Source organism: Tursiops truncatus, chromosome 10 (genome assembly GCF_011762595.2).
Source record: "Tursiops truncatus isolate mTurTru1 chromosome 10, mTurTru1.mat.Y, whole genome shotgun sequence".
NCBI classification, from domain to species: domain Eukaryota; kingdom Metazoa; phylum Chordata; class Mammalia; order Artiodactyla; family Delphinidae; genus Tursiops; species Tursiops truncatus.
This window is the reverse complement of record NC_047043.1, coordinates 33,138,078-33,159,026: the sequence shown is the minus strand read 5'-3', so window position 1 is coordinate 33,159,026 and position 20,949 is coordinate 33,138,078. Positions and strand designations below refer to the sequence as shown.

At 40.0% G+C, this 20,949-nt stretch overlaps 1 protein-coding gene across 4 annotated transcripts in view; it reads left to right on the top strand.

The window, feature by feature from the left end:
• Window positions 1-706: 706 nt before the first annotated feature.
• Window positions 707-20,949, top strand: part of LOC101332190 (adenylate cyclase type 10-like) — a 38,712-nt gene continuing 18,469 nt past the window's right edge. For 2 of the 4 annotated variants that reach the window (XM_073810736.1, XM_019949818.3), the window contains exons 1-15: window positions 708-899; window positions 1,826-1,930; window positions 4,477-4,515; window positions 5,240-5,383; window positions 5,706-5,906; window positions 9,353-9,558; window positions 9,838-10,113; window positions 10,722-10,913; window positions 11,637-11,758; window positions 16,100-16,176; window positions 16,281-16,470; window positions 16,962-17,017; window positions 17,703-17,856; window positions 18,017-18,206; window positions 19,421-19,507. In XM_073810736.1, the coding sequence (XP_073666837.1) occupies window positions 743-899; window positions 1,826-1,930; window positions 4,477-4,515; window positions 5,240-5,383; window positions 5,706-5,906; window positions 9,353-9,558; window positions 9,838-10,113; window positions 10,722-10,913; window positions 11,637-11,758; window positions 16,100-16,176; window positions 16,281-16,470; window positions 16,962-17,017; window positions 17,703-17,856; window positions 18,017-18,206; window positions 19,421-19,507 (2,196 nt within the window). In that variant the 5' untranslated portion in view covers window positions 708-742. Of the gene's footprint in view, window positions 900-1,825; window positions 1,931-4,476; window positions 4,516-5,239; window positions 5,384-5,705; window positions 5,907-9,352; window positions 9,559-9,837; window positions 10,114-10,721; window positions 10,914-11,636; window positions 11,759-16,099; window positions 16,177-16,280; window positions 16,471-16,961; window positions 17,018-17,702; window positions 17,857-18,016; window positions 18,207-19,420; window positions 19,508-20,949 lie in introns of all 4 variants that reach the window. The other 2 variants (XM_033864281.2, XM_033864283.2) reach the window with 2 other exon arrangements.

The following is a 20,949-nucleotide window of genomic DNA, read 5'->3' as shown; positions in this document are numbered from 1 at the left end:
GAGTAAAATTAGCCCTTCAGTTACCAACAAAACAGCATTGTTATATGATATATTGTAGAACTAAGAATAGTAAAGATGTAATTTTTAGATTTATTTATGCAGAAAAACATAGATGCATTTCTGATTGTTAAAAATCCACAACACGCTCGTCCTTTTATTGCTTTGTGTTCACCAATCTGAGCCACAGACCGGCAGCCTCAAATGGGCCATTACCACACGAAGTGTGAGAAAAAGCGCGCAGGGGGAGTACTCCCGTGAGACCAAATGACCTGTCCTGGCAGACAACAGAAGTGGAATAAGTTCCCTAACAAGGAAAAAGACTTCCTGTGTTAAACGGCCTTAGTCTAACGGTGTTAAATTTAAAAACCATCCTGAGTTTGCTTTAGTCAGATGCCAATGGAACTTGTCCTTAGAAAATAATACGAGGAAAAGACCACCCTATTGATATTTATCCCAGGTAATCAGTTTTATCGTAAAAGCAGCTTCACGTTTGAAAGAGATTTTAAAACGTCAGGCTTTGCTCCTTCGAACGCGCCGCCCTGCCCTCCTTCCGCCCCTCCGCCCCCGGAATCCAGAGCAAGCGCAAAAGCTTTGAAAACAGGTGGGCGGGGCCCCAAGGAAGCCCGCACTGATTGGTTGGCGGGAGGGACCCGTCAGGGCCGTCGTTGCGGATTGGCTACTACGCGAAGAAACGCTGTTAACAGGTCGTTCGGCGAAAAATTTCGCCGCTGCCGTCGCCGCTATGGCGACGGGTAAGGGGGTGGCGACGCCGCCTCTGTGGCCAGTAGAGGCCCGGCTGGCGGCGCTGCTTCCAGACCTGCTGGTCTTCAGAAAGCCCCGGGGATCGGAACACGAGCTTGCCACGGCCCAGGGCGTCCTCCTTGGCGTCCACGTGACGGGTGAGGGCGAGGGGAGGTGCGTCGCTCTCCCGACCTGCCGGAGGGGCGGCCGTTGGGCCACAGCTGGTAGAGTCCGCGGCGGTTACGGGCCTGGCCCCGGGGCGAGCTAAAGGCACGGTTTCATTGCACTTTCGCCGCCGCCGCCGCCGGAACCTGAGGGTCATTTTCCGAGCAGGAGGACGCCTTTTCGGACGACCTGTCGTAGCCCTGGAGTTCACTTCAGCGATGATGAAATTGAGACTCAGAAAGGGGAAAGGGCTTTTTCGGGGCCATATGTCAGGCTTTGGACCCAAGTTTTTCCCCAGTCCCGAGCATTTTCCAATAAGCATTCTGCTTCATCCAATGATTTTGTTTAGTTATTTCCTTCTTTGGGCCCATAAGTAGGTGCCCGCCATTGTTCTAGGAGTTGAGACCTAGCAGCTACTTTGAGAGTCGTTCCTTTAACAGGTATTTGTGGAGTTTATGTGTCACGGATATGAAGATGAGTGATTCGGGCGCCTGTCCTCGGAGGAGCTCACCATATGAGTTCTCCACAAAGCTTTCATCCATTCTCCTTGTCAGTGGTTTCTCTATCCCTCACGTGGGTGGGGAGAGGGGAACCCTACAGGTTCCCTTGGCCAGGGAGCCTTAAGAGAGTATGATGGGAAAGCAGTAGTAGCTGGATTCCAATGAAAAGGGCACTTGTGGGTGAATCTTCACCATCTGCAGCTTCTAGAAACATGGGGAAGGTAGCCCTCTGGACTCCCAGAGGCAGCAGCAGCCAGCCTGGCCCTGAGTACTTGCTAAGTAACACCACGTTAAAGGATAATGAAATTACTCATCTTGAAGAGATCTGCTTCTGTTCCACTGGCCTGATGTGTGGAGGGAATAGAGCCTAAAAGTTTAGGATTTGCAGCTAACATAGTAATTTTTTCTTTGTTGGTCAGGGTTTACAGCATTAATGGACAGGTTCAGCCTGAGCTGCAAGTCGGAACGTGACATGGACACATTGGCCCACATCTTCAGTTACTACATTAGTGACATCGTGGAGCGTGAGTGACCGTTGTAGGGGAGCAAGGAGGTGTGGTGATGGGCTTTTGAGGGTTTGTAGCAGAAGGGGGCTCGGGGGCACTTTAAAACATACTAAAGTGACATCCCTTTAGTGTCACTCATCCTTTATTTCTTCAGGTTGCCTCTGACGAGCTAGATCTTTTCCTGTATCTGCCATTCTACGCAGTCGCACATCCTGTTGACTCGGTGTTCAGAAAGGGGGAAAATGCTGATTTTTACTTTGCATGTTTGTGTTTTATTTCAAAATAAAGTATTCCTCAGGTTGTGTCTTCTAACAGTAATATAATGTGCCTCGTGTGTATATCAGATATAATTTACAGAACACCTTCCCATTGTATTACTGCATTTTGATCCTGTGAAGTAGGACTGAGTTTTATTTTCTGCCATGTATCAATACTAAGCTGTGGATATTTGCCTAATCTGAGGAGAAAAAAGAAAACCTTTTCATTTGTACAGTAAACATGTTTTGAGTACCTACTCTGTGACATAACAGTGTAATAGGTACAGGGAGTGCAAAAACCCATTCTTCGAGGAGTTTTCAGTCTAGTTAGGTCTACCTAACAGAAATTACTCTGGCCCTATACCCTTTAGTACTAATATAACATTCCCTTCATGTACTGACAGTATCCTGTTGAGTTATGTCCATCATTCTGAGATTCACCAGAATGATTACTTTGTGGCATCTTCTTTAGCCACATAAAGTGGCTATGTGACTCACCCCTTACCCCTGAGGAACAAGTATAAAAAATATTTTGGGAATTCCCTGACGTTCCTGTGGTTAGGACTCTGCGCTTCCAATGCCGGGGCCGGGGCTTAATCCCTGGGCCAGGGTTCAAACTAAGATCCTGTAAGCCAAACGGCACTGCCAAAACTTTTTTTTTAATTTAAAAATAAAAAGTCTTTCAATTGATCAAGTTTAGATGAAAGAAATAGAAATTATGTATCATGTGTGTATGATACATAATCATGTGTATGATAACACCAGGAGTCGCTGGGTACTAGAAATACATGGAAAAATAAGAAAGACACAGTGTCTGCCCTCATGGAGATTGTATTATTGTGATCTGATGGAGGGTAGGTGGTAAGAATGAAAGCTGGAAGAGGCATTTGGAGCAGCTGTGGAGAGATGATGGAAATTTCATCTAGGTTAGTGATTCTCAACCTTGGCAGGACATTAGATAACCACTCAGGAAGCTTTTAAAAATCCTGAGGTCTAGGCTTCACCCTAGTTAAATCAGAATGTCTTGGGTTTCCCCCAGGAATAAGGATGTTTAAAGTTTCATAGGTGATTTCAGTGTGCCGTAAAAGTTGAAACCATTGGTCTAGATACATGCTATGAAGGGAGCTATATAGAGATGAATTGATTTGAAATATATTTTGCAGTTCAGCAGACAGGATTTTCTAATGTGTTGGATTTCAGTGGGAAGTGGTGAGGAAAGGGACCCTCAAGTTTTTTGCCTTTCATAACTGAATTTATGGTGATGTCACTTATCAAGATGGGAAAGATGGCTTTGAGAGAAAATCAAGGGTTCTGTTTTAAGTATATTGAGTTTAAGATGTTAATAAGTCAGTCAACTGGAGAAATGAAGTTAGTGGGTATGATTGAGCCTGGAGCTCAGAGAATAGATCTGTTAGAGATGAAAAGTGAATTGATGGCATAAAGAGGTTACTTAAAGAACTGATTGAGTCCACGTGGAGAGAGTGTAAATGAAGAAAAAGAACCTAAGACTGAGGAACTCCAGGGGAAGATTAGGAAGAAAGAACCTACAAAAGAGACTATAAAGCAGCCAGTCAGGTAGGATTCTGTGGTATTCCTGAAGCCAAAGGGGAGATAGTGTCTCTAGAAGAAGAGGGCCATTCTAGCTGGGTCGAAAATGAAAAGTGTCAAAAATAGTGATGTCTGAAAAATACTGAATTTAGCAAAATGAATGCTGTGTTGATTTTGATCATTTTAGTGAAGTGGTGGAAATGGAAGTCAGATTGGAATAAACTGAGAAGAGAATGGTAGAGGAAAAAAAAATAAGCATGAATTTGATAGGAGGAGAAACTTGTATATCGCCAGCTCTTTTGAGAATTGTTTTGCTGGGAATGTAACAAAAATTGAGCTAGTAACTAGAGAAGAAGGCAGAGTCAAGACTAGGTGGGTTAATTTTGATGTGTTTTGTTTTCTTTTTTAAAAAAAAAGATATTAATGGGAATGATGGAGTAGAGAGAAGATAAGGAAAGGAGTGAAGTTCTTGGGAGGGTGAGAGGGACTAAGATGCAGAGCACCAATAGGGGGATGGCTTTGAAGATAACAGGAGGACTTCTCTTCCATTTTAGAGAAGATGGATAAAGGAACAGACAGATTTGAGGAGAAGCTAGGGGAAAGGAAGAAGGAGTCTAAGCCTTGGAGTGAATAAATTGACCAGAAAAGATATGAGGAAAAACTCTGTAGGCCATTCTTTTCATCATATATTATTCTGCCATGATCTGGCATGTCTCTGATTTCGACTCATTTTCCTCTCTCTCCCTTACTTGATTTCAGATGTGCTCTGTTTTGGAGGGGATATCCTAAATATCACAGGTATTTTTCTTTTTTTCCTGAATATTTAAAGCACTGTAAGCAAGGAAGCCTATAGGTGGAATTTGGCATGTTTGTTTATTCAGCATTGTTTGATTATTTAGTATGTGCTGGGCCCTGGGGAAACAAAGATGAGGAAGACACAGTCTCTGCCTCACATGATCTCCCAGTCTAATGGAAAAGCCTTGTCCATATCAAGCTCCCATGTACTTTACATTTTGTTCACATTGAATGACAGGAAAATAAGTGCCTATAAAGCATTCATGAGAAAACTAATGAGAAACTTGGTCATTAATAGCAGAAGCTAAGTAGGGAAGAAGTCTAGCTTGTTTCCTATCTGGAAAACTCTTAGGATTCTTAACAGCTATATGCCATAGAGTTGGCCTGTCTTTTCATTTAAACTTAAACAAACCACTTAAAATCTTAAAATTCAACTTGAATGTAAACCTACACTTCGTGAACCTCTTAGATCTGTTAGTATACTGATGGAGAGAAGAGTACCAAAAATAGCCCTAGGTTTTAGGAACATTTCAGCTTCTACTTAGTCATGTTTTTATATGCTGAATAGTTTTAAGGATCTAAGGCCGTATTGTAACCTAGTATGATGTATAGGGCCAAGAAACCTTGTCTGACACCTTGCATGATATCTTCTGCATTATTGGGGGCTTTGCTCTGGCAAGCGAATCCAGATGTTTGATCTCTGTCAGCCTATCTTGTGTCTCTACAGGGAATGTGCTCCTGGCACTCTGGACAGTGGAACAGGATCAACTGAGTGACATCATTACCCTGGTGGCAAAATGCAGTCTGGAGATACAGGAGAAATTTGGGATCTACCATACCAGAGAAGGCCAGGACCTGCAGCTAAAGATAGGTATTAGCTACCAAAAGAGTGATCAGTTGGAAAACAAAACAAAACAAAACAAAACAGTATAAACAATTCAAAAGATAAATGACAACCTGGAAAAAAATATTTGCAACTTATATCACATAGACAACAGGTGAATTTTCCTAACATAGAAAAAACACCTAGAAATCAAGAAAAGACTAACATTCTAACAGAAAAGTGAGCAAAGAACATGAATAAATAACACATAAACAAAGAAATCATCCCTTGTAACTTGGGAAAAACTGGTCAACTTCATAATAAGAAAAATGCCAATTGAAAGTACCAATTGAGATCATTTCTTACCTAGAGCTATGGAAAAATTCAGATGCTGAACACACTGTTGATAAGGTTGTGAGGAATAAGCCTTCTCACACAGTGCTGGTGGGAGTCAACAGTGGTACAACTTCCCTGGAGGGTGATTCAGTAATCTCTACCAAGATTACAAATGCATTTTTTCTTCAACCCAGCAATCAACATTTATCCTTCAACCCCAACGTTTATCCTATAGGTATACCTGAGTATTTATAAAATATCATATGTATAAGACTATTGATTGCAATATAGATTGTGATAAAAGGTTGAAAATTATCTGTAGGAGACTGGTTAAATAAACAATAATAGGTCTACCCAATGAGATTCTCTGCCACTTTACAAAAAGTTGTTTTGATATAGCAATATCTCCAAAATATAGATGAGAAAAACCAAGATGCAGAGCACTGTGTTTAGTATGCTACCTTTTGAGTAAGGAGGAAAAATAAGAATTTTTCTTATTTGTTTATATTTGTATAAAGAAACACTGGAAAGATATGTAAGAAACTAATAAAAGTTACCTGTTGGGGGAAGATAGTGTAGATAGGTATATAGGTGGAATCAAGACTTTTCAATGTATATCCTTTATATAGTTTGGTTTTTTAATTATGTTACTGTATTACATTATCAAAAATATAATGCCATAGAAATTTAAAAGCTGTACACAGAGGCCATAGTTTCAACAGGGTCAGGATTGAAGGCGAAGCTCTATACGAAAAACTGCTTCACAGGAGTCCAGAAACCTCAAGGGGTTTCTGAAGTTAGGGCAAAAGTTGGCTCTAGCTATTCATTTGTATTTTGAGGAACAGAAGTGAAGAATCATATTGTGAGTTATATGGCATCTCTCCTATCCTACCGTCTTTTTTTTGTTCTGGTTTTTGTTTTATTGATAGGTAATTCATAATTGATACTGTACATAGACATATTTATATACTTTTGAAACCATCACCACAATCAAGATAACGAACATATTCAACACTCACTAAAGTTTCCTGTGCCCCTTTATAAACTCTCCATCCCACTACTCCCCTCCCCATCCCCAAGCAACCACAGATCTTTCTATCATTGCTTTTTTTTTTGGCCAGCTTGCGGGATCTTAGTTCTCTGACTAGGGTTATTTGTACACTTTTTGATCTACAATAGGATTATTGTCAATTTTTGGCTATTACAAATAAGGCTGCTATGAACATCTGTATACAAGTCTTTGTGTAGACTTATGCATTTATTTCTCTTGGTTAAATACCTAGGAGTGAAAGGGCTGAGTCATAACGGTAGATGCATGTTTAACTTTTTGAGAAATTGCTTATCTTTTTTCCAAAGTGGTTGTACCATTTTACATTTCCACCAGCAGTGTGTAAAGGTCCCACTTTCTCCATGTCCTAGTCAACATTTATTATTGTCTGTTTGTAGAACTTCCTTTGACGTTTCTCATAGTGTGGGTTTGCAGGAGATGGGTTAGTTTAGCTTTTGTGTGTCTGAAAAAAACCTTTATTTCACCTCTGGTTTTGAAAGGTATTTTCCCTGGGTATAGAATTCTAGATTGACAGGAATTTTTTCCTCTTACATGAAAGCTGTTGTTCTGCTGTCTTCTAGCCTGCAGTATGTCCAACAGGAAATCTGCTTTCATCTATATTTTTGTTTCTTTGTATATAATGTCTCTCCCCTTCCACCCCAGCTGCTTTTTGATTTGGTTTTAGGTAATCGGATTGTGATGTACCTTGGTACAGTTTTCTTCATTTTTCTTCTACTTGGGACTCATTGAGATTCTTGGATCTCTAGGTTTCTAGTTTTTATAAAATTTAGAAAATGTTCTGCCATTATTTCTTCAAATAATTTTTTCTCTCTTCCTCCTCCTCTGTGTAGTTACACACATATTAAGCTGCTTGAAATTGTCCCACGGCTCACTGATGCTGTGTTCATTGTTTTTCTATCTTTTTTCTCCCTGTGTTTCATTTCGGATGGTTTCTGTTGCTATGTTTTAAAGATTACAGATCTTTTATTTTGAAAAGTCTAATTTGCCTTTGATCTAATATATTTTCTTGTGTATTTTTGTAGTGTATTTTTCATCTCAGGCCTTGTGGTTTTCATCCATATGAAGATACCATATCCTCCATGTCCCTACTTGTTTAGTATCTCTCTAGTTCTTGAATATATGGAATATAGTTATAACTTTTAATGTCCTGTCTGCTAATTCTTTCGTCTATGTTATTCTACATTGGGCTTGATTGATTGATTTTTCTTCTCATTGTGGGTATATTTTCCTTTTTCTTGGCATACCTGGTAATTTCTGGCGGGTGCCAGGTGTGAATTTAACCTTGTTGAGTGCTGGATTTTTAAATATTTCTGTAAATATTCTTGAACTTAGTTCTGAGATGTGGTTAGCTTAATAGGTTTTGCTTTCAAATTTTGTTGGATAGGACCAGAGCAGTGTTTAGTCCAGAGCTAGTTTTGCCCCATTGTTGAGGCAGACCACTTCGAGTACTGTACCTAATGTCCTGTGAAGTATGAAGTTTAATACTCTGGCTAGTGGAAATGGGAACTATTCCCAGCCCTGTGTGATACTAAGATTGTTCCCTCTAATCTTTTCCGGGGGCTCTTTCCCTAGCCTCAGGTTGTTTCCTCACACTGATGCACTTAAAGACCTGAGGGGGACTCAGTTCTCTGGAGTTCTGTGCCGTTTTCTCTCTACACACTCTCCTCTCCAGCACTCACAGTGCCCTGTGAGCTCTAGCTAGCTTGGCCTTCTCAGACTCCTACCTCTGTCTCCTCAACTCAGGGAGTCCTCCGGGCTGCACATGGGCTCGCCCTCCCTGAGATGTGTACTGGAAACTCTCTCTAGGCGGTGAGCTGGGGTATCAGAGGGTTTGCCTTGTTTCTCATCTCTCAAGCATACTGTCCTTAATTACCTAATGTCCAATATCTTGAAAACTGTTGTTTCTGTTGTTTCGTGTATTTTTCCAGTTCCTTGGTTGTTCCAGGCATTAAAGTAAATTCACTGCCTGTTGCTGCACATTGGCCAAAAGTATATGTCTCTGCCATTCTTTTAAAACTGCTTTTTCCCTTCTTTTTAGTGTGGATTGGGTGACTTACCTAAGGGCATACTTCTCCTGGTTATAGTAATTTCTTCCCTGGCAAGCAAACCCATTTTTCAGCTGTTATTAGCAGTAAGAAATCCCCCAGGACAAGAAAAACAGGAGGCAGAAATAAAGGGTATGGCGAAGCCCGTGTGTGGTAAAGTACTGATTGTCTACTCACTGAGCCCTGGTTACATGTGAGGAGAGCTGGTGTGGTCATGGTGGCAGCAGCTTCTGAGCATAATCATTTGGTCTCTGCCATCAGGACCTAGCTGTCCATTAGAAGAGCAATTTAGAGACAAAACTCTTGGATGCCTAGGATCCAAGAGTTTCTTCCCTCATACAACTCAGGCTTGTCTGAATGTCTGTCTCTAGGTGTGTTTAAGACAGAAGGAAATCTGGGGCAAGGTATTCTTTTTGAGGGGGAGCTCACCTAATATTTCTGCAACTGTGGGTAATAACGAGATACGGCGTGATGCATAAAGCAGTGTGAGGATTCCAGACCCCAACCTTTGCGTAGTTTTCCAGCTGAGTTTGTCTATTCACCACTTGTCTCCTTTTCTCTGGATAGGTCTGTCTGCAGGTCGGATTTCCCAGGTTATTGTTGGAGACGAGCAGCGACAGTACCTCTTGGTGATTGGGCGTGATGTAGATGGTGTCCAGTTAGCTCAGCGGTTGGCTCAGGCAAATGAGATTGTCTTGTCCTGGAACTGCTGGAAGCTCTGTGAGCAGTACATGTTTGAAGTGGAAATCATGAGGGAGGATGAAGCTGTGAAGGTAGGAGGTTGGTCACATCCATTGAACGTCCTGAAAAGGCCTTCCTACTGCATAGGGCAGTGCTCTGGTGGTGCTCAACACCAGACCAGACCAACCACTGGAACTTTATTTTGGAGGGAGGTGAGGGATCTTCTCCCAGGAGGACAGACGAGGCAGAATAGTAAGGCTAAAAAGATAAGTGATAAACAAGGGAGATGGCATCCTTAGCCCCTCTATTAAGGAACCAAAGGTAATCCAGTTGGTGGGTGGGCATAAAATTGAGCAGTTTCCTTTCTATAGTTAAGAGATATGCGGATCATTGACCCATTTGATTTTGATGAGCATTTTTACAAGTGCCTCGATTACCTGCCACATTACCGGACAAGTGCTGGTAAGTTATTTTGTCCTTTATTATACCCATGCCCAAAATTTCAAAGATTAATTTTCCACATGGCTGGAGACATTTTGTTTGCTTTCCTTCTCTCAGACATTCTAAGAGCTGCCCTGGAGTTGGATCCAGACTCTGCACTTGAGCAAACCCTGCGGAAGCACATAATGAAAAACCTTTTGAAGAAGGTTATTTCCTAGCTCTTGAGTCATTGTGTGTAGACTGTGTGTGTGTTTGTGTAAACAAGTGTACATGTACAAATGTGACAACCATTTGATTGATCCAGTTCATCTCCCGCTTCCCATTGTAATACCAGCAGATTTTCCCATCTGCACCAGTTACTGTGATGACATGTCCTATAAGTTTAGATTTCTCAGTCCTAGAAAATAGAAACCATATTTGATTTTTTGTTTGTTTGTCCCTCTAGAAACTAGTACACTGTAAACAGGGTATAGAGTATGTGCTTGGTAATTAAGTGTTGACTGATTGTTTATATGTGAATCCCTTAGTAAGTGATATAATGACTAATAGAACTGGACATATCAAACTGTGTCTTAGAGAGGAAATATAAAAGCTTGGCAAATTTCATCAGTGAATTAGGTTTAAAGTCAAACGATTTTAACTCCAAGTGCACTGGTTGTATATCTTCTATACCTCTTGAACCTGAATTTTAAGTTTTTTGTCTGGCATCTATAAGTCATTTTCTCATATTTACCATGGAATATAGAATTTAAATGCCTAAACATGATACTAAAAGTTGAAGTTACAGTCAAGGTAACTCACTATGTCTTTGTAGATTGATGAAGGCCAACCTATGGAGTATATATCCGAATTCCGTACTGTGACTATGGTTTTGGTCAGCCTAGAATTCCACAAGACAGCATGGATGTTGCATTTGTGTCATCTTATCCAGGAGGCTGCCTTATACATCTCCACAGTGATAGAGAAAGGGGGTGGCCAGCTGAGCCGGATCTTTATGTCTGAGACAGTAAGTACAAGGGAACTTGACATATCAACATTAAAGGTGAGTGAGGAATAATAGTCTTAAGACAATTATAATAGTCTTATGTTATTATTATAACGTCTTATGTTATCTCTCACATAACACAGGCATAAGTCAGACTCCCTGCTTCTTATTTTGTAATAAGCTATGTTACATTAAAACTTCAAGTAATAATATTTAAGGAACGGGATGTTCTAGGTAGTTTAATTTTCAGGGTAACTGAGTGTTATCCTCCATATCTTTTTTATTCTCTTCTTGTTGAAAAATCCTTATGAAAGCATGAAGAATGTTTTTCTGGCTCTATTAGTAAAGTAAGTATAATCAGATCCTTCTGAGGTAATTTAGGAGCTTGAAAAAGAGCAGTATCATACTTGACATTATAGGTAAACAAAATATAGGCAGATGGACTTAGCTGAAGGTAGACACTAGAAATTGAATTTTTGAAAAGTTCTTAACATCGATTTTTCTTACGTTTTAGATTTCAGTTCTTTAAATAGTTAAATCAAGATTTTTTTTCTTTTTTTTTAAAATGTCCATGTTGATGTGGCCTAGAACGTCCATTTCATGAATCTTATAGAATCCTCCATTCCTAATAGAAAACCAGCCAGGAAGGGGTCTGGCTTCATTTAGGGAAGTTGGTTCAGTTGAGGCGAGCCATATTTCTTTCCCAGGTCAATTTCCCTTTTCTTTCTTTGTCACCTATCTCAGAGCTGCATGTTCCTCTGTGTTTTCGGCCTTCCTGGGGATAAGAAGCCAGATGAGTGTGCACATGCCCTGGAGAGCTCCTTCAGCATATTCAGCTTCTGCTGGGAGAATCTTGCTGAGACCAAGTGAGGAGGAAGGTGGGGCAGAGAGGAGCTTCTCAGGCCCAGGGGGCTTTTCAGGCAGGGTAGGAAGCAGTAACAAGTAGCAGGGGTTGAGGGCATCCAGAGTCTGCCTGTAGGGGTGGGAACATGCTGAGGGAAGTCAGAAAACAAGATATATTAAGAAATTACTAGGTACAGAACTATGTACTAGATACCCAGGGGAAATGGATATAAGTTTCTGTCCAGTGGGGTGGGAGAGGGGGAAGTATAGAATACGCATAGCAAGATTCAAGCAACAAGCAAACATATAAATTAATATGCACATAATACATCTGTATGTGAAGAGACGGCTGCCTGTCTATGGGGAGGGTAGGCGTGGGAAGAGATGTTGTGGGACAGTTGCCTAGATAGGAAGGGACCGCAGCTGGTTAGTGCTCCCCTTGGCTTTCACTCTTGGTCTTTCCCAGTCCTGTTGATTTTTTTGGAATTCACACTGAACTGATCTCCTGCCTCCATATTCACCCCACCCTCCCACCTACAAAAGCCTAGCCCTAATGAAGTTATAGAAAATTCCATTTTCTGTAGTGCAACTATGACATGATTTGGTTGGAATTTTTCAAATGCCCTTTTTTCTTTTTTCACTAGAAAGCTATGAGGAAAGCATGTACATGAACAGATTTGAAAAATGCTCATTCCTCATGTCAACACTGAGTCAAAGATTTGTTTGCTTGCCATACTTATTCAAGATGAATACAAATTACATCACATATTTACATAATGCTTTAACATTTTTAGAATACTTTAGTATATGCTACCAGTGTGAACAGTTATTTGTATGTGTTACACATGAGGAAACTAAGACCACAGAAGAGTAGTTAGTAGCATACTGTAGCAAAGCTGGTAATGAAACCCAGAACTTCTGTCCTCAAATCCTGTGTTATTTTCATTACCTCACAGCTGCCTCTTTTAAAATACAAATATTCCCCAAAAGGGATAGCATATATTACTATTGTGATACCATTGTAGAGGCATACTCATAGGACATTAGTACTGAAAAGGAACTTAGAGATTATCTGATCCAACTCCTTATTTTATAGATAATAAAGATGCTACAGTTGCTTCATAGATACTCAAACTCTTAGTCCAAAGCAGATACGTGGTGGCACTTCTTTCAGGCTCAGTGAGATCTGCAGATACTCCTACAGCCTACTTTCCAGTCGTATCTCCAGTGTGAGTGTGGCTAAGCCATTCCTTTCAGTGCTGGTCTATTCTGTTTTCAAATTTTGCCTTGACCTCTGGTCTTCAAGAGTCCTGCTGTTAGCCCTTACTCCTGAATAAGATAGTCATTTCTTGGTCATTAGAGGCTATCTTACAGTGCCTTTAAGGATGCCTTCTGTGACTCTTAGACCATAACTTGGTCTTTTTTAGTTGAGAATATAGTAGATGTTAGGCACTAGATAGGATCTTAAGAGTTCATCTCATTTGGCCTCCTTAACTTAAGGAAAGTAAGATCCAGAGGTTACGTTGGAAAGCCAAATAGTTTGACAGTGTTAGATCCTAAAAGCTAGTTTCCAGGTCAGTGTTTTTTTCCTTGAAGATAATGACTAATTTAGTAATTTCCCGAAGTGTGTTTGGTAGAACATTAGTCCCTTAAAAAATCCTGAAAAAAATATTTTCATGGCCAAATATGTTTGGGAATTGATGCAACTATATTTCCTTCTTAAAGATTCACAATATACATTAACATCAAAGTTTCTGAGCAGTCTTACAGTAAAGAAATTTGTTATATTTGGTTTTATTCAACATTTCCCAAATTTACTTGATCACCAAACACCAAGACCTGTAAACACCCAGAAGAATGAATGTTCTAAGGAGCATATTTTGGGAAATGCTGCACTAACCAGATGCTGAAGCTTGCCTTCTTCACCTGTAATTCAAGTTTAGAGACAGAGTCTCAGAGGCCTGTGTGGCGTCGGTAGCAGATACTGTTGCATCAGCCTCACCCAGACCCAAAACCACATCCATGTCTCCTTTCTCAATGACCCTGTTCACCTTGGGTCATCTTCTAAGTTCCTCTTTCTAGTCTAGGAAATAACCTTCAGTTTTCAGTTCATTCACAGAAGAAAGATGATTCCCTGTGTCCAGTGATTGATCAGGCTTTTCTGGTTTGTGACTATTTCTCCAGGATATTTTTGAGACCCAGGGAGTGCAGTCTCCATATCTCATCATAACAGTTTGGCAGCACCAGAACTACTTTACATATATGAGTAAATAATATATATTTCCTCAATGAAGAACCCTTTTTAAAATATTTTTTGGAAAGGATAGAACATGGACCACCAGGAAGAGCAAGGGGGAATTATAAAGTACAACAGAAAGAAATAAGAAATAAACAAGTGGAAAAAAGTATTACTTGTTTCATTATCTTAGTCTTGCTAACAGCTGAGTTTCTGGCATGCATAAATGCATTCATTCAACAAGCATTCATTGAATAAGCCTCAAGCCAGGCACTGTGCTAGGTGTGGTGGACATAAAGAGAAATAAGACACTACCTCCTCAGCTCTGTAAACAACTAATTTTAATACAGTGAAACTTAAATGTAGGAATAAAACGCCATAGGAGCTACAAAAAAGTGCTATGGGAAGAAATAGTTCTCCCCAGAGGTACTAGAGAAGTCTTGACTATAGAGATGATTTTTTAGCCAGTTGTGAAGGAAAGGCGCTCAGCAGGTGGAGAAAGTGGGGAAGAGTATTTTAGACAAGGAAACATTGTGAAACATTAGCAGATTTTCAGTCATTCTTGGGGCGGTAGCAGGACCAACTGCCTAGTTCTTGTCTTGAGTGTCTCTGATTCACCCTGGGCAGTGGGCCCAGTGAGTGAATATAAGAGTCCTCAATCCTGTCCTTAGAGGAAGACAGGAAAATTTGGATGGTCTGGGAGACGTCAGTGTTAGGATTGTTGCCACTTTTTGTGCTCTCCGTGAACAACTGAAAGTCGTTCATTTGTAAATTTAACTTGAAATTAATTATGCTTCATTGCACCTTCTCTCTCCAGATGTATATCTTGTTACCTGTCACATGAAATTTTCACGTCAGTCAAGTAAATCTGCTTATTCTGTTATGCATGAATTGTTCATTGCCACCTTTGAGCCTTTGCCTCACCTGGAATAGTATATGCCCTTTTTAAAAATAATTTATATTTCTAGTGCTTTTCCATCCATGGCCTAGGTAGGACCACTTTTCCTTCCGCCTCTTCCTATTTCAAACACCTTCTGTGTTCTAGCCATCTTGAACTACTTAGTTTTGCACAAATACACCAGGATTGCTAAAGCCTGTGCCTTTTCCCACTGGACAAAATGCTGTTGCCTCACTTTGGCAGTACTCCAGGTTTCAAGGTCTGATCATATGTCCTCTCCTTTATGAATACTTTATTTCTAATCTCCAGTATCAGTTAATGCATCCCTTTCTTTGCTCTGTTAATTGCTGTATTGATCTCTAATATGTAGTATTTTCTTGCTAACTTATGAATATATCTCTTCTCCTCCCTCAATCTCCACCACCAGCCCAGACTGAACTTCTCCAGGACAGGGTATTATAAACATCTAGCCCAGTACTTGGTACTGTACATGCTTCTCAGAGCTTATTAAGTGAGTGAATGTATGCATGTGTGAATGGATGAATGAAAAAATATTACTCCTTTTAAAAAATTTATTTCAAAGACTAATTTGCTTCAGCAAGCCTTCCATCAGCAGCCTGACATTCTGAGTATTCCTTTACTCTCACACTCTGGCATTATTTGATCCATTAACCCTGTATAGATCTGTTGATCTACTTTTCATTTTGGGGTTTCATGTGAAGCAGCATGGTGTGGTGGAAATAACATTGGTCTGGGAGTCAGGAGGCCTGGATTCTCATTCTGGCACTAATATTAACTCTTCTATAACTCTGGGAAATTTAATTAACTCCTTCAGTTTTTTTTTTCTTTTGTTAAATGGGTTTTAAATATTTGCCCTACGTACCTCACATGTTTGTTGTTAATTATCCCTCAGAGAATCAGATGAGGTAATGAATTTGAAAATACTTCAAAAAGCACATAAAGAGTATCTGACAGATATAAGGTGTTTTTACTAATAATAGCTCCTCAACTAAAATTCCTAGAGTAGGGGGACCATTTTGTTCCTTTTGACTATTTCCCTAATATTCAGTACTTTGTACCCACCATGTGATGCAAACTGACAGCAGCCCCTGGCCTTTTGCATTCTGAGCTCTAAAACTAGACTTCTGGATCTAGGGAGTGGCAGATCTCGTGCTGGACTTGGTGGCTTCTGAGTGCATATTTACCCACTGTTGCTTTTCTGATCCCCAGGCTTGTTTCCATCAGTATCACCAGTGGACCAGTATTCTGTGGCATGGTTGGGGCAGTAGCAAGACACGAATATGCAGGTAGAATAGAACATTGGACTGTTCGCTCTGTGACTTAGGGGGTGATGGTAAAGGAGGTGATCTAAAAATTCTCCATCCTTTTCTTCTCTGTCTCCCTGATACAGTTATTGGCCCAAAAGTAAGCCTTGTGGCAAGAATGATAACTGCTTATCCAGGTTTGGTGTCCTGTGATGAGGTAACATATCTAAGATCTATGCTACCTGCTTACAACTTTAAGAAACTCCCAGAGAAAATGATGAAAAACATCTCCAACCCAGGGAAGATGTATGAATACCTTGGCCATAGAAGATGTATGTGAGTGTCATTATGTGATAGTTCAGTCCCATCTCTTTTATAGAATCAGGGCATAGGAATAATGAATGCTTGATTATATGAAATTAGAAAGAAAGATGCTTCTAGTACTGGCCTGCTGGAATAAGAGACATAAGAGGAGGGTTTCATATCTGAGATCTTTAGCTTTTATGTTTAGCTTTTAGCTAGTTCCTCAGGGAACAACTTCTGTCCTACAGGAAGAGAATAGCAATAGGTCACTAGTCTAGATGTTCTTTTTTCTATGTGTACTTCACAATTTATTTACTTCCCTGAGCCTGGAACAATAAATAGTTTGTCTCCCCTTCCAAAATTTTTTAGTTTTTTTAAAACTCTTTGATACAGAACTCTGGACCTCTTTAGTTGTCTGAAAGTACTTATTTATAAGGACAAATCCTCTATCTATTTAAAAACATATTATCTGTCTATCCCAATCTATTTTTAATTAACACATTTCCCTTTGTCCTTTTTCCCAGAATGTTTGGGAAGAGACATCTGGCCAGAGAGAGAAATAAAAATTACTCTTTGCTAGGTAAGTTTTCTTTTTTACCTTAAATCATATCGTTTTCAGCTGTAGATGGTTAAATGTGATTTAAAAAGCAAAATTTGAGACTAAATGCTTCTAAGCTTGTATTAAAAAATAGAGAGCAACCTTCTTAGTGAATGTGTGTTAATTTTGAAGAGGACTTGCCATTTCTTTTCCATGTTGAATGTTTAAATTTCAGGTTCCAACATTTAGTAAGAATCTTTGTAAGGGTTCTCATCTTTAGAGGGAAATTCCTCATCCTGAGATAGTGACAGTAGCACCGAGACTGTTCCACCCACACTATATATTCCCTATCTTTATATTTGTTTTATCTAGATCCATTAGTCCATTATTTTCACAGAGCAGTGACAGACTTTGAACACTAAATTGTTATAATGGAAATTTTTACAAAAAGCTAAGAAGATGTAGTAGCCCCCATGTCCATGTGGTGCCTAGTTGTTCTAAATGTTATTATGTAGGCTCTGGAGCAAGCCCCCAAGCCCAGCATACATTTCTTTATAGTCCGGAGTTGATTTTCTGGAAAAAGACGTGAAGGCTTATCAAATAATGGAATTCTGTCAAGGATTCTGGGGAAAAAGCCGTTCTGAGAATTACCTTTACAAATTAATTCAAATAAATAAGTGTCTGCTAAAAAGCACAGGAGTGTTAGGTTCTCCTTGTCTCTTCACAGACCGGGAGAAAGAACTGGAAGCCTTCCGAATGGCACAGCAGGGAAGTTTGCAACAAAAGAAGGGCCAGGCAGTTCTGTATGAAGGTGGAAAAGGCTGTGGGAAAAGTCAGCTGTTGGCTGAAATAAACTTCCTGGCCCAGAAAGAAGGGCACAGGTAAAGACTCCTGCTTTCTGACTTGGCGTCTGTTTCTCTTGGGGCTCCTTTCCCTTGTTGGTGAGACTCTTGTATCGTTAGATTCAGCATCCTTGGGCTGGCGGACTGAGTAACCTCTCTGGATCAGGGGACTCCCAGTGACCATAGTAACGTTTACCAGGGTGTTGCCATTGAAGCTGAAGGAAGCAGATTCCAAGCAGTGCTTCTATGCCATCCAGACCCTCATGGCCATCTTCTTTGAGATTGATATGTGCCCAGCCTATTACCGGCAAGAGCGCCTCCACAAACAGCTCCATGGGATGGTGGAGGAATCGCTTCACTGCCTGTTTAATGACCTCTTCTTTGTGAAGGTAACAAAGGCAGTGGCTTTCCGAACTGGATTACTGATATTTTTGGTGGCTAGTTGGACCCAGGATTGTCTTCGAATCTAAAACACACACACACATATACATATACATATACGTATATACATATATGGCCTAAGAATACACAGTCAGCAGTGGCAGGATTGAGATTTGAAAAGTCTTTGACACCAGACCCCAGGCTTTCTCCTATTTGAGGAGAGTGGATTCTAGGACTGACTCTGAAACTTGCTAGTTGTATATCTTGGTACAAATCACTTGGCCTCTCTGAGCCTCAATTTTTTTCACCTGTGAAATGACAGTAGTAGTACTTTATATGGGTTTTGCATGGATTTTAGAGGATGTAGTATATAAGAGACTGCATCGTAAATGTGAAGGTACTAAAATCTGTCACTGTGATATTGACCAGATGTGCATATCCAGCAATTATATGCATGTGTTCTTGAGTTGGTTGCAGCACTTTATTCTTTAACCTTACCTTTCTATTCCTGGGTCATGGAGTATGTCACTTGAACCAGCATCTGAATCTCAGACGCTTCCAGTGGTCTAGGATTTATGTGGTACCCAATAGCGAGTAGGCTAAGAATTCCCTGGTCCACAGCTCCATTTGTCCATCCTCCATCACTTCTCCTAATCTACCCAGCATGCAGGGCATTGTATCTAATGAAAAATAGAGAAAACAAAAATCTGTCCAGTCCCTCAGCATAGCCCTGTCTTAAGACAGGCCTTACCTGGGGTCCTGGACAAAGTGGTCAAGGAGTAGCCTCACTTTGGCTCTCAGGTCCATCGTAGCTCATGTGCCTTAGCCTAGCACAGTGTTGCAGATGTCCATTGCAGTTCTTTCTCACAAGTCTCATGCACACATTCATTCTGGTATATTTGGAATAACTGGGGTACTGGAGTTGTCCAAAGTGACATTGCTAACTCTGACCTGTCACTTTATTCCTTAGTCATGATCCTTTAAGAGTTTGCCAGAGTCCAGTATGGAAAGGAGCTATCTCTCTCTAACCACCAGTGGACTTTCAGTCTCACCCTCTGAACTGTATATTGACGTTGGATTGGTATTTGTAACCCTATGCCTAATCCTGTAGAAATCCATTCTCACTCAAAATAGAATAATTTTCTGTTCCCTTTTGAGAACCTGTATATTTTTATTAGATTGTCATTTTGAATGATAATATATGAATAATTTTCCCGGTCAGTTTCCCTTATCCTTCGAAGTTTCGCACATGGATGACCTGACCAGACAAAAGAAGGTTAAAGCATGTTTTTTTCAAGTGCTGCAGAAGGTGGGTACTTTTGCTACATACCATTAACTCTTAATATGTGGAGATGGTTTATGCTCATTTCAATCTATCCACATCTTACCTTCACTTGGGCATTTCTCGGCCTGCCTATTTATTGATATCTTCATTGTTTCTATCTACCTTTAACCTTGAATCCATCCTACAGCACAGCATACAAGGAAAGGTCTTTGCTCCTTCCTGATCCTGTTTCTTAATGAAATTTTAGTAACTTAGAACAGTAGCTTCTGGATGCAGGTTGATAGCTACTTTACCTCCTATTTATTAAAAATACAGATACTCAGGCCCCAACCTAGGATTACAGAGTCAATAATCTGTACGAGGAGATGCTGATGTAGCCATTCGGGAAAGCTATCTTGAAGTAACTAGTCAAATTTTAATAACATTCATCCTCTATACCTAGCACTTCCACTCCTAGATATATATTGCAGGGAGTCTGTTCATTGCAGCGTTTGTTTGTGGAGGTTAGGGAGGTATTGGCATGAATTCATAGATGAACACTATGGAGTGTTTATAGTGCAGAAGTTAGAAGTAAGGCAGTAGATGGAAACATAGCAACATGGAGTAATCTGAAAACAATCCTGAATATTTTATCTTTTCTTGTGGCTCAGTAATATTCCATTGTGTATATATATACACCACATCTTCTTTATCCATTCATCCATCAACTGGCACTTAGGTTGTTTCCGTATCTTGGCTCTCCTAAGTAACGCTGCAATGAACACAAGGGTGCGTATATCTTCCTGAATTAGGGTTTTTATATTCTTCCAATGAATATCCAGTAGTGGAATAGCTGGATAAAAAAAAGATGAAATCTTGCCATTTGTGACAACATGGATGGACCTTGAGGGTACCATGCTAAGTGAAATAAATCAGACGGAGAAAGACAAATACCATATAATTTCACTCATATGTGGAATATTAGTAAATAAATAATCAAACAGGGACTTCCCTGGTGGTCCAGTGGTTAAGACTTCACCTTCCAATGCAGGGGGTACAGGTTTCCCTGGTCAGGGAGCTAAGATCCCACATGCCTCATGGCCAAAAAACAAAAACATAAACTTAAAGAAAAAAATAGTCCACATCAAAAAAAAAAATTCAAACAAACCAAACAAAAACAAACACATAGTTACAGAGAACTAAGTATTGGTTACCAGAGGGGATGGGGCAAAATGGGTAAAGGGGGTCAACTGTATGGTGATGGATGGAAACTATACCTTTTGTGGTATAATGTAATATATACAGAAGTTGAAATATAATATTGTACACATAAAAAGTATATAATGTTATAAACCAATTTTTTAAATCCTGAGTAAAAAGAGAAATAATGAGACCTGTTATACAGTACCATTTACATAAAAACAATTTACATGACAAACCAGCAATGCACATTTTATAAGAACATAATACAGGCAGAAGGTAATATG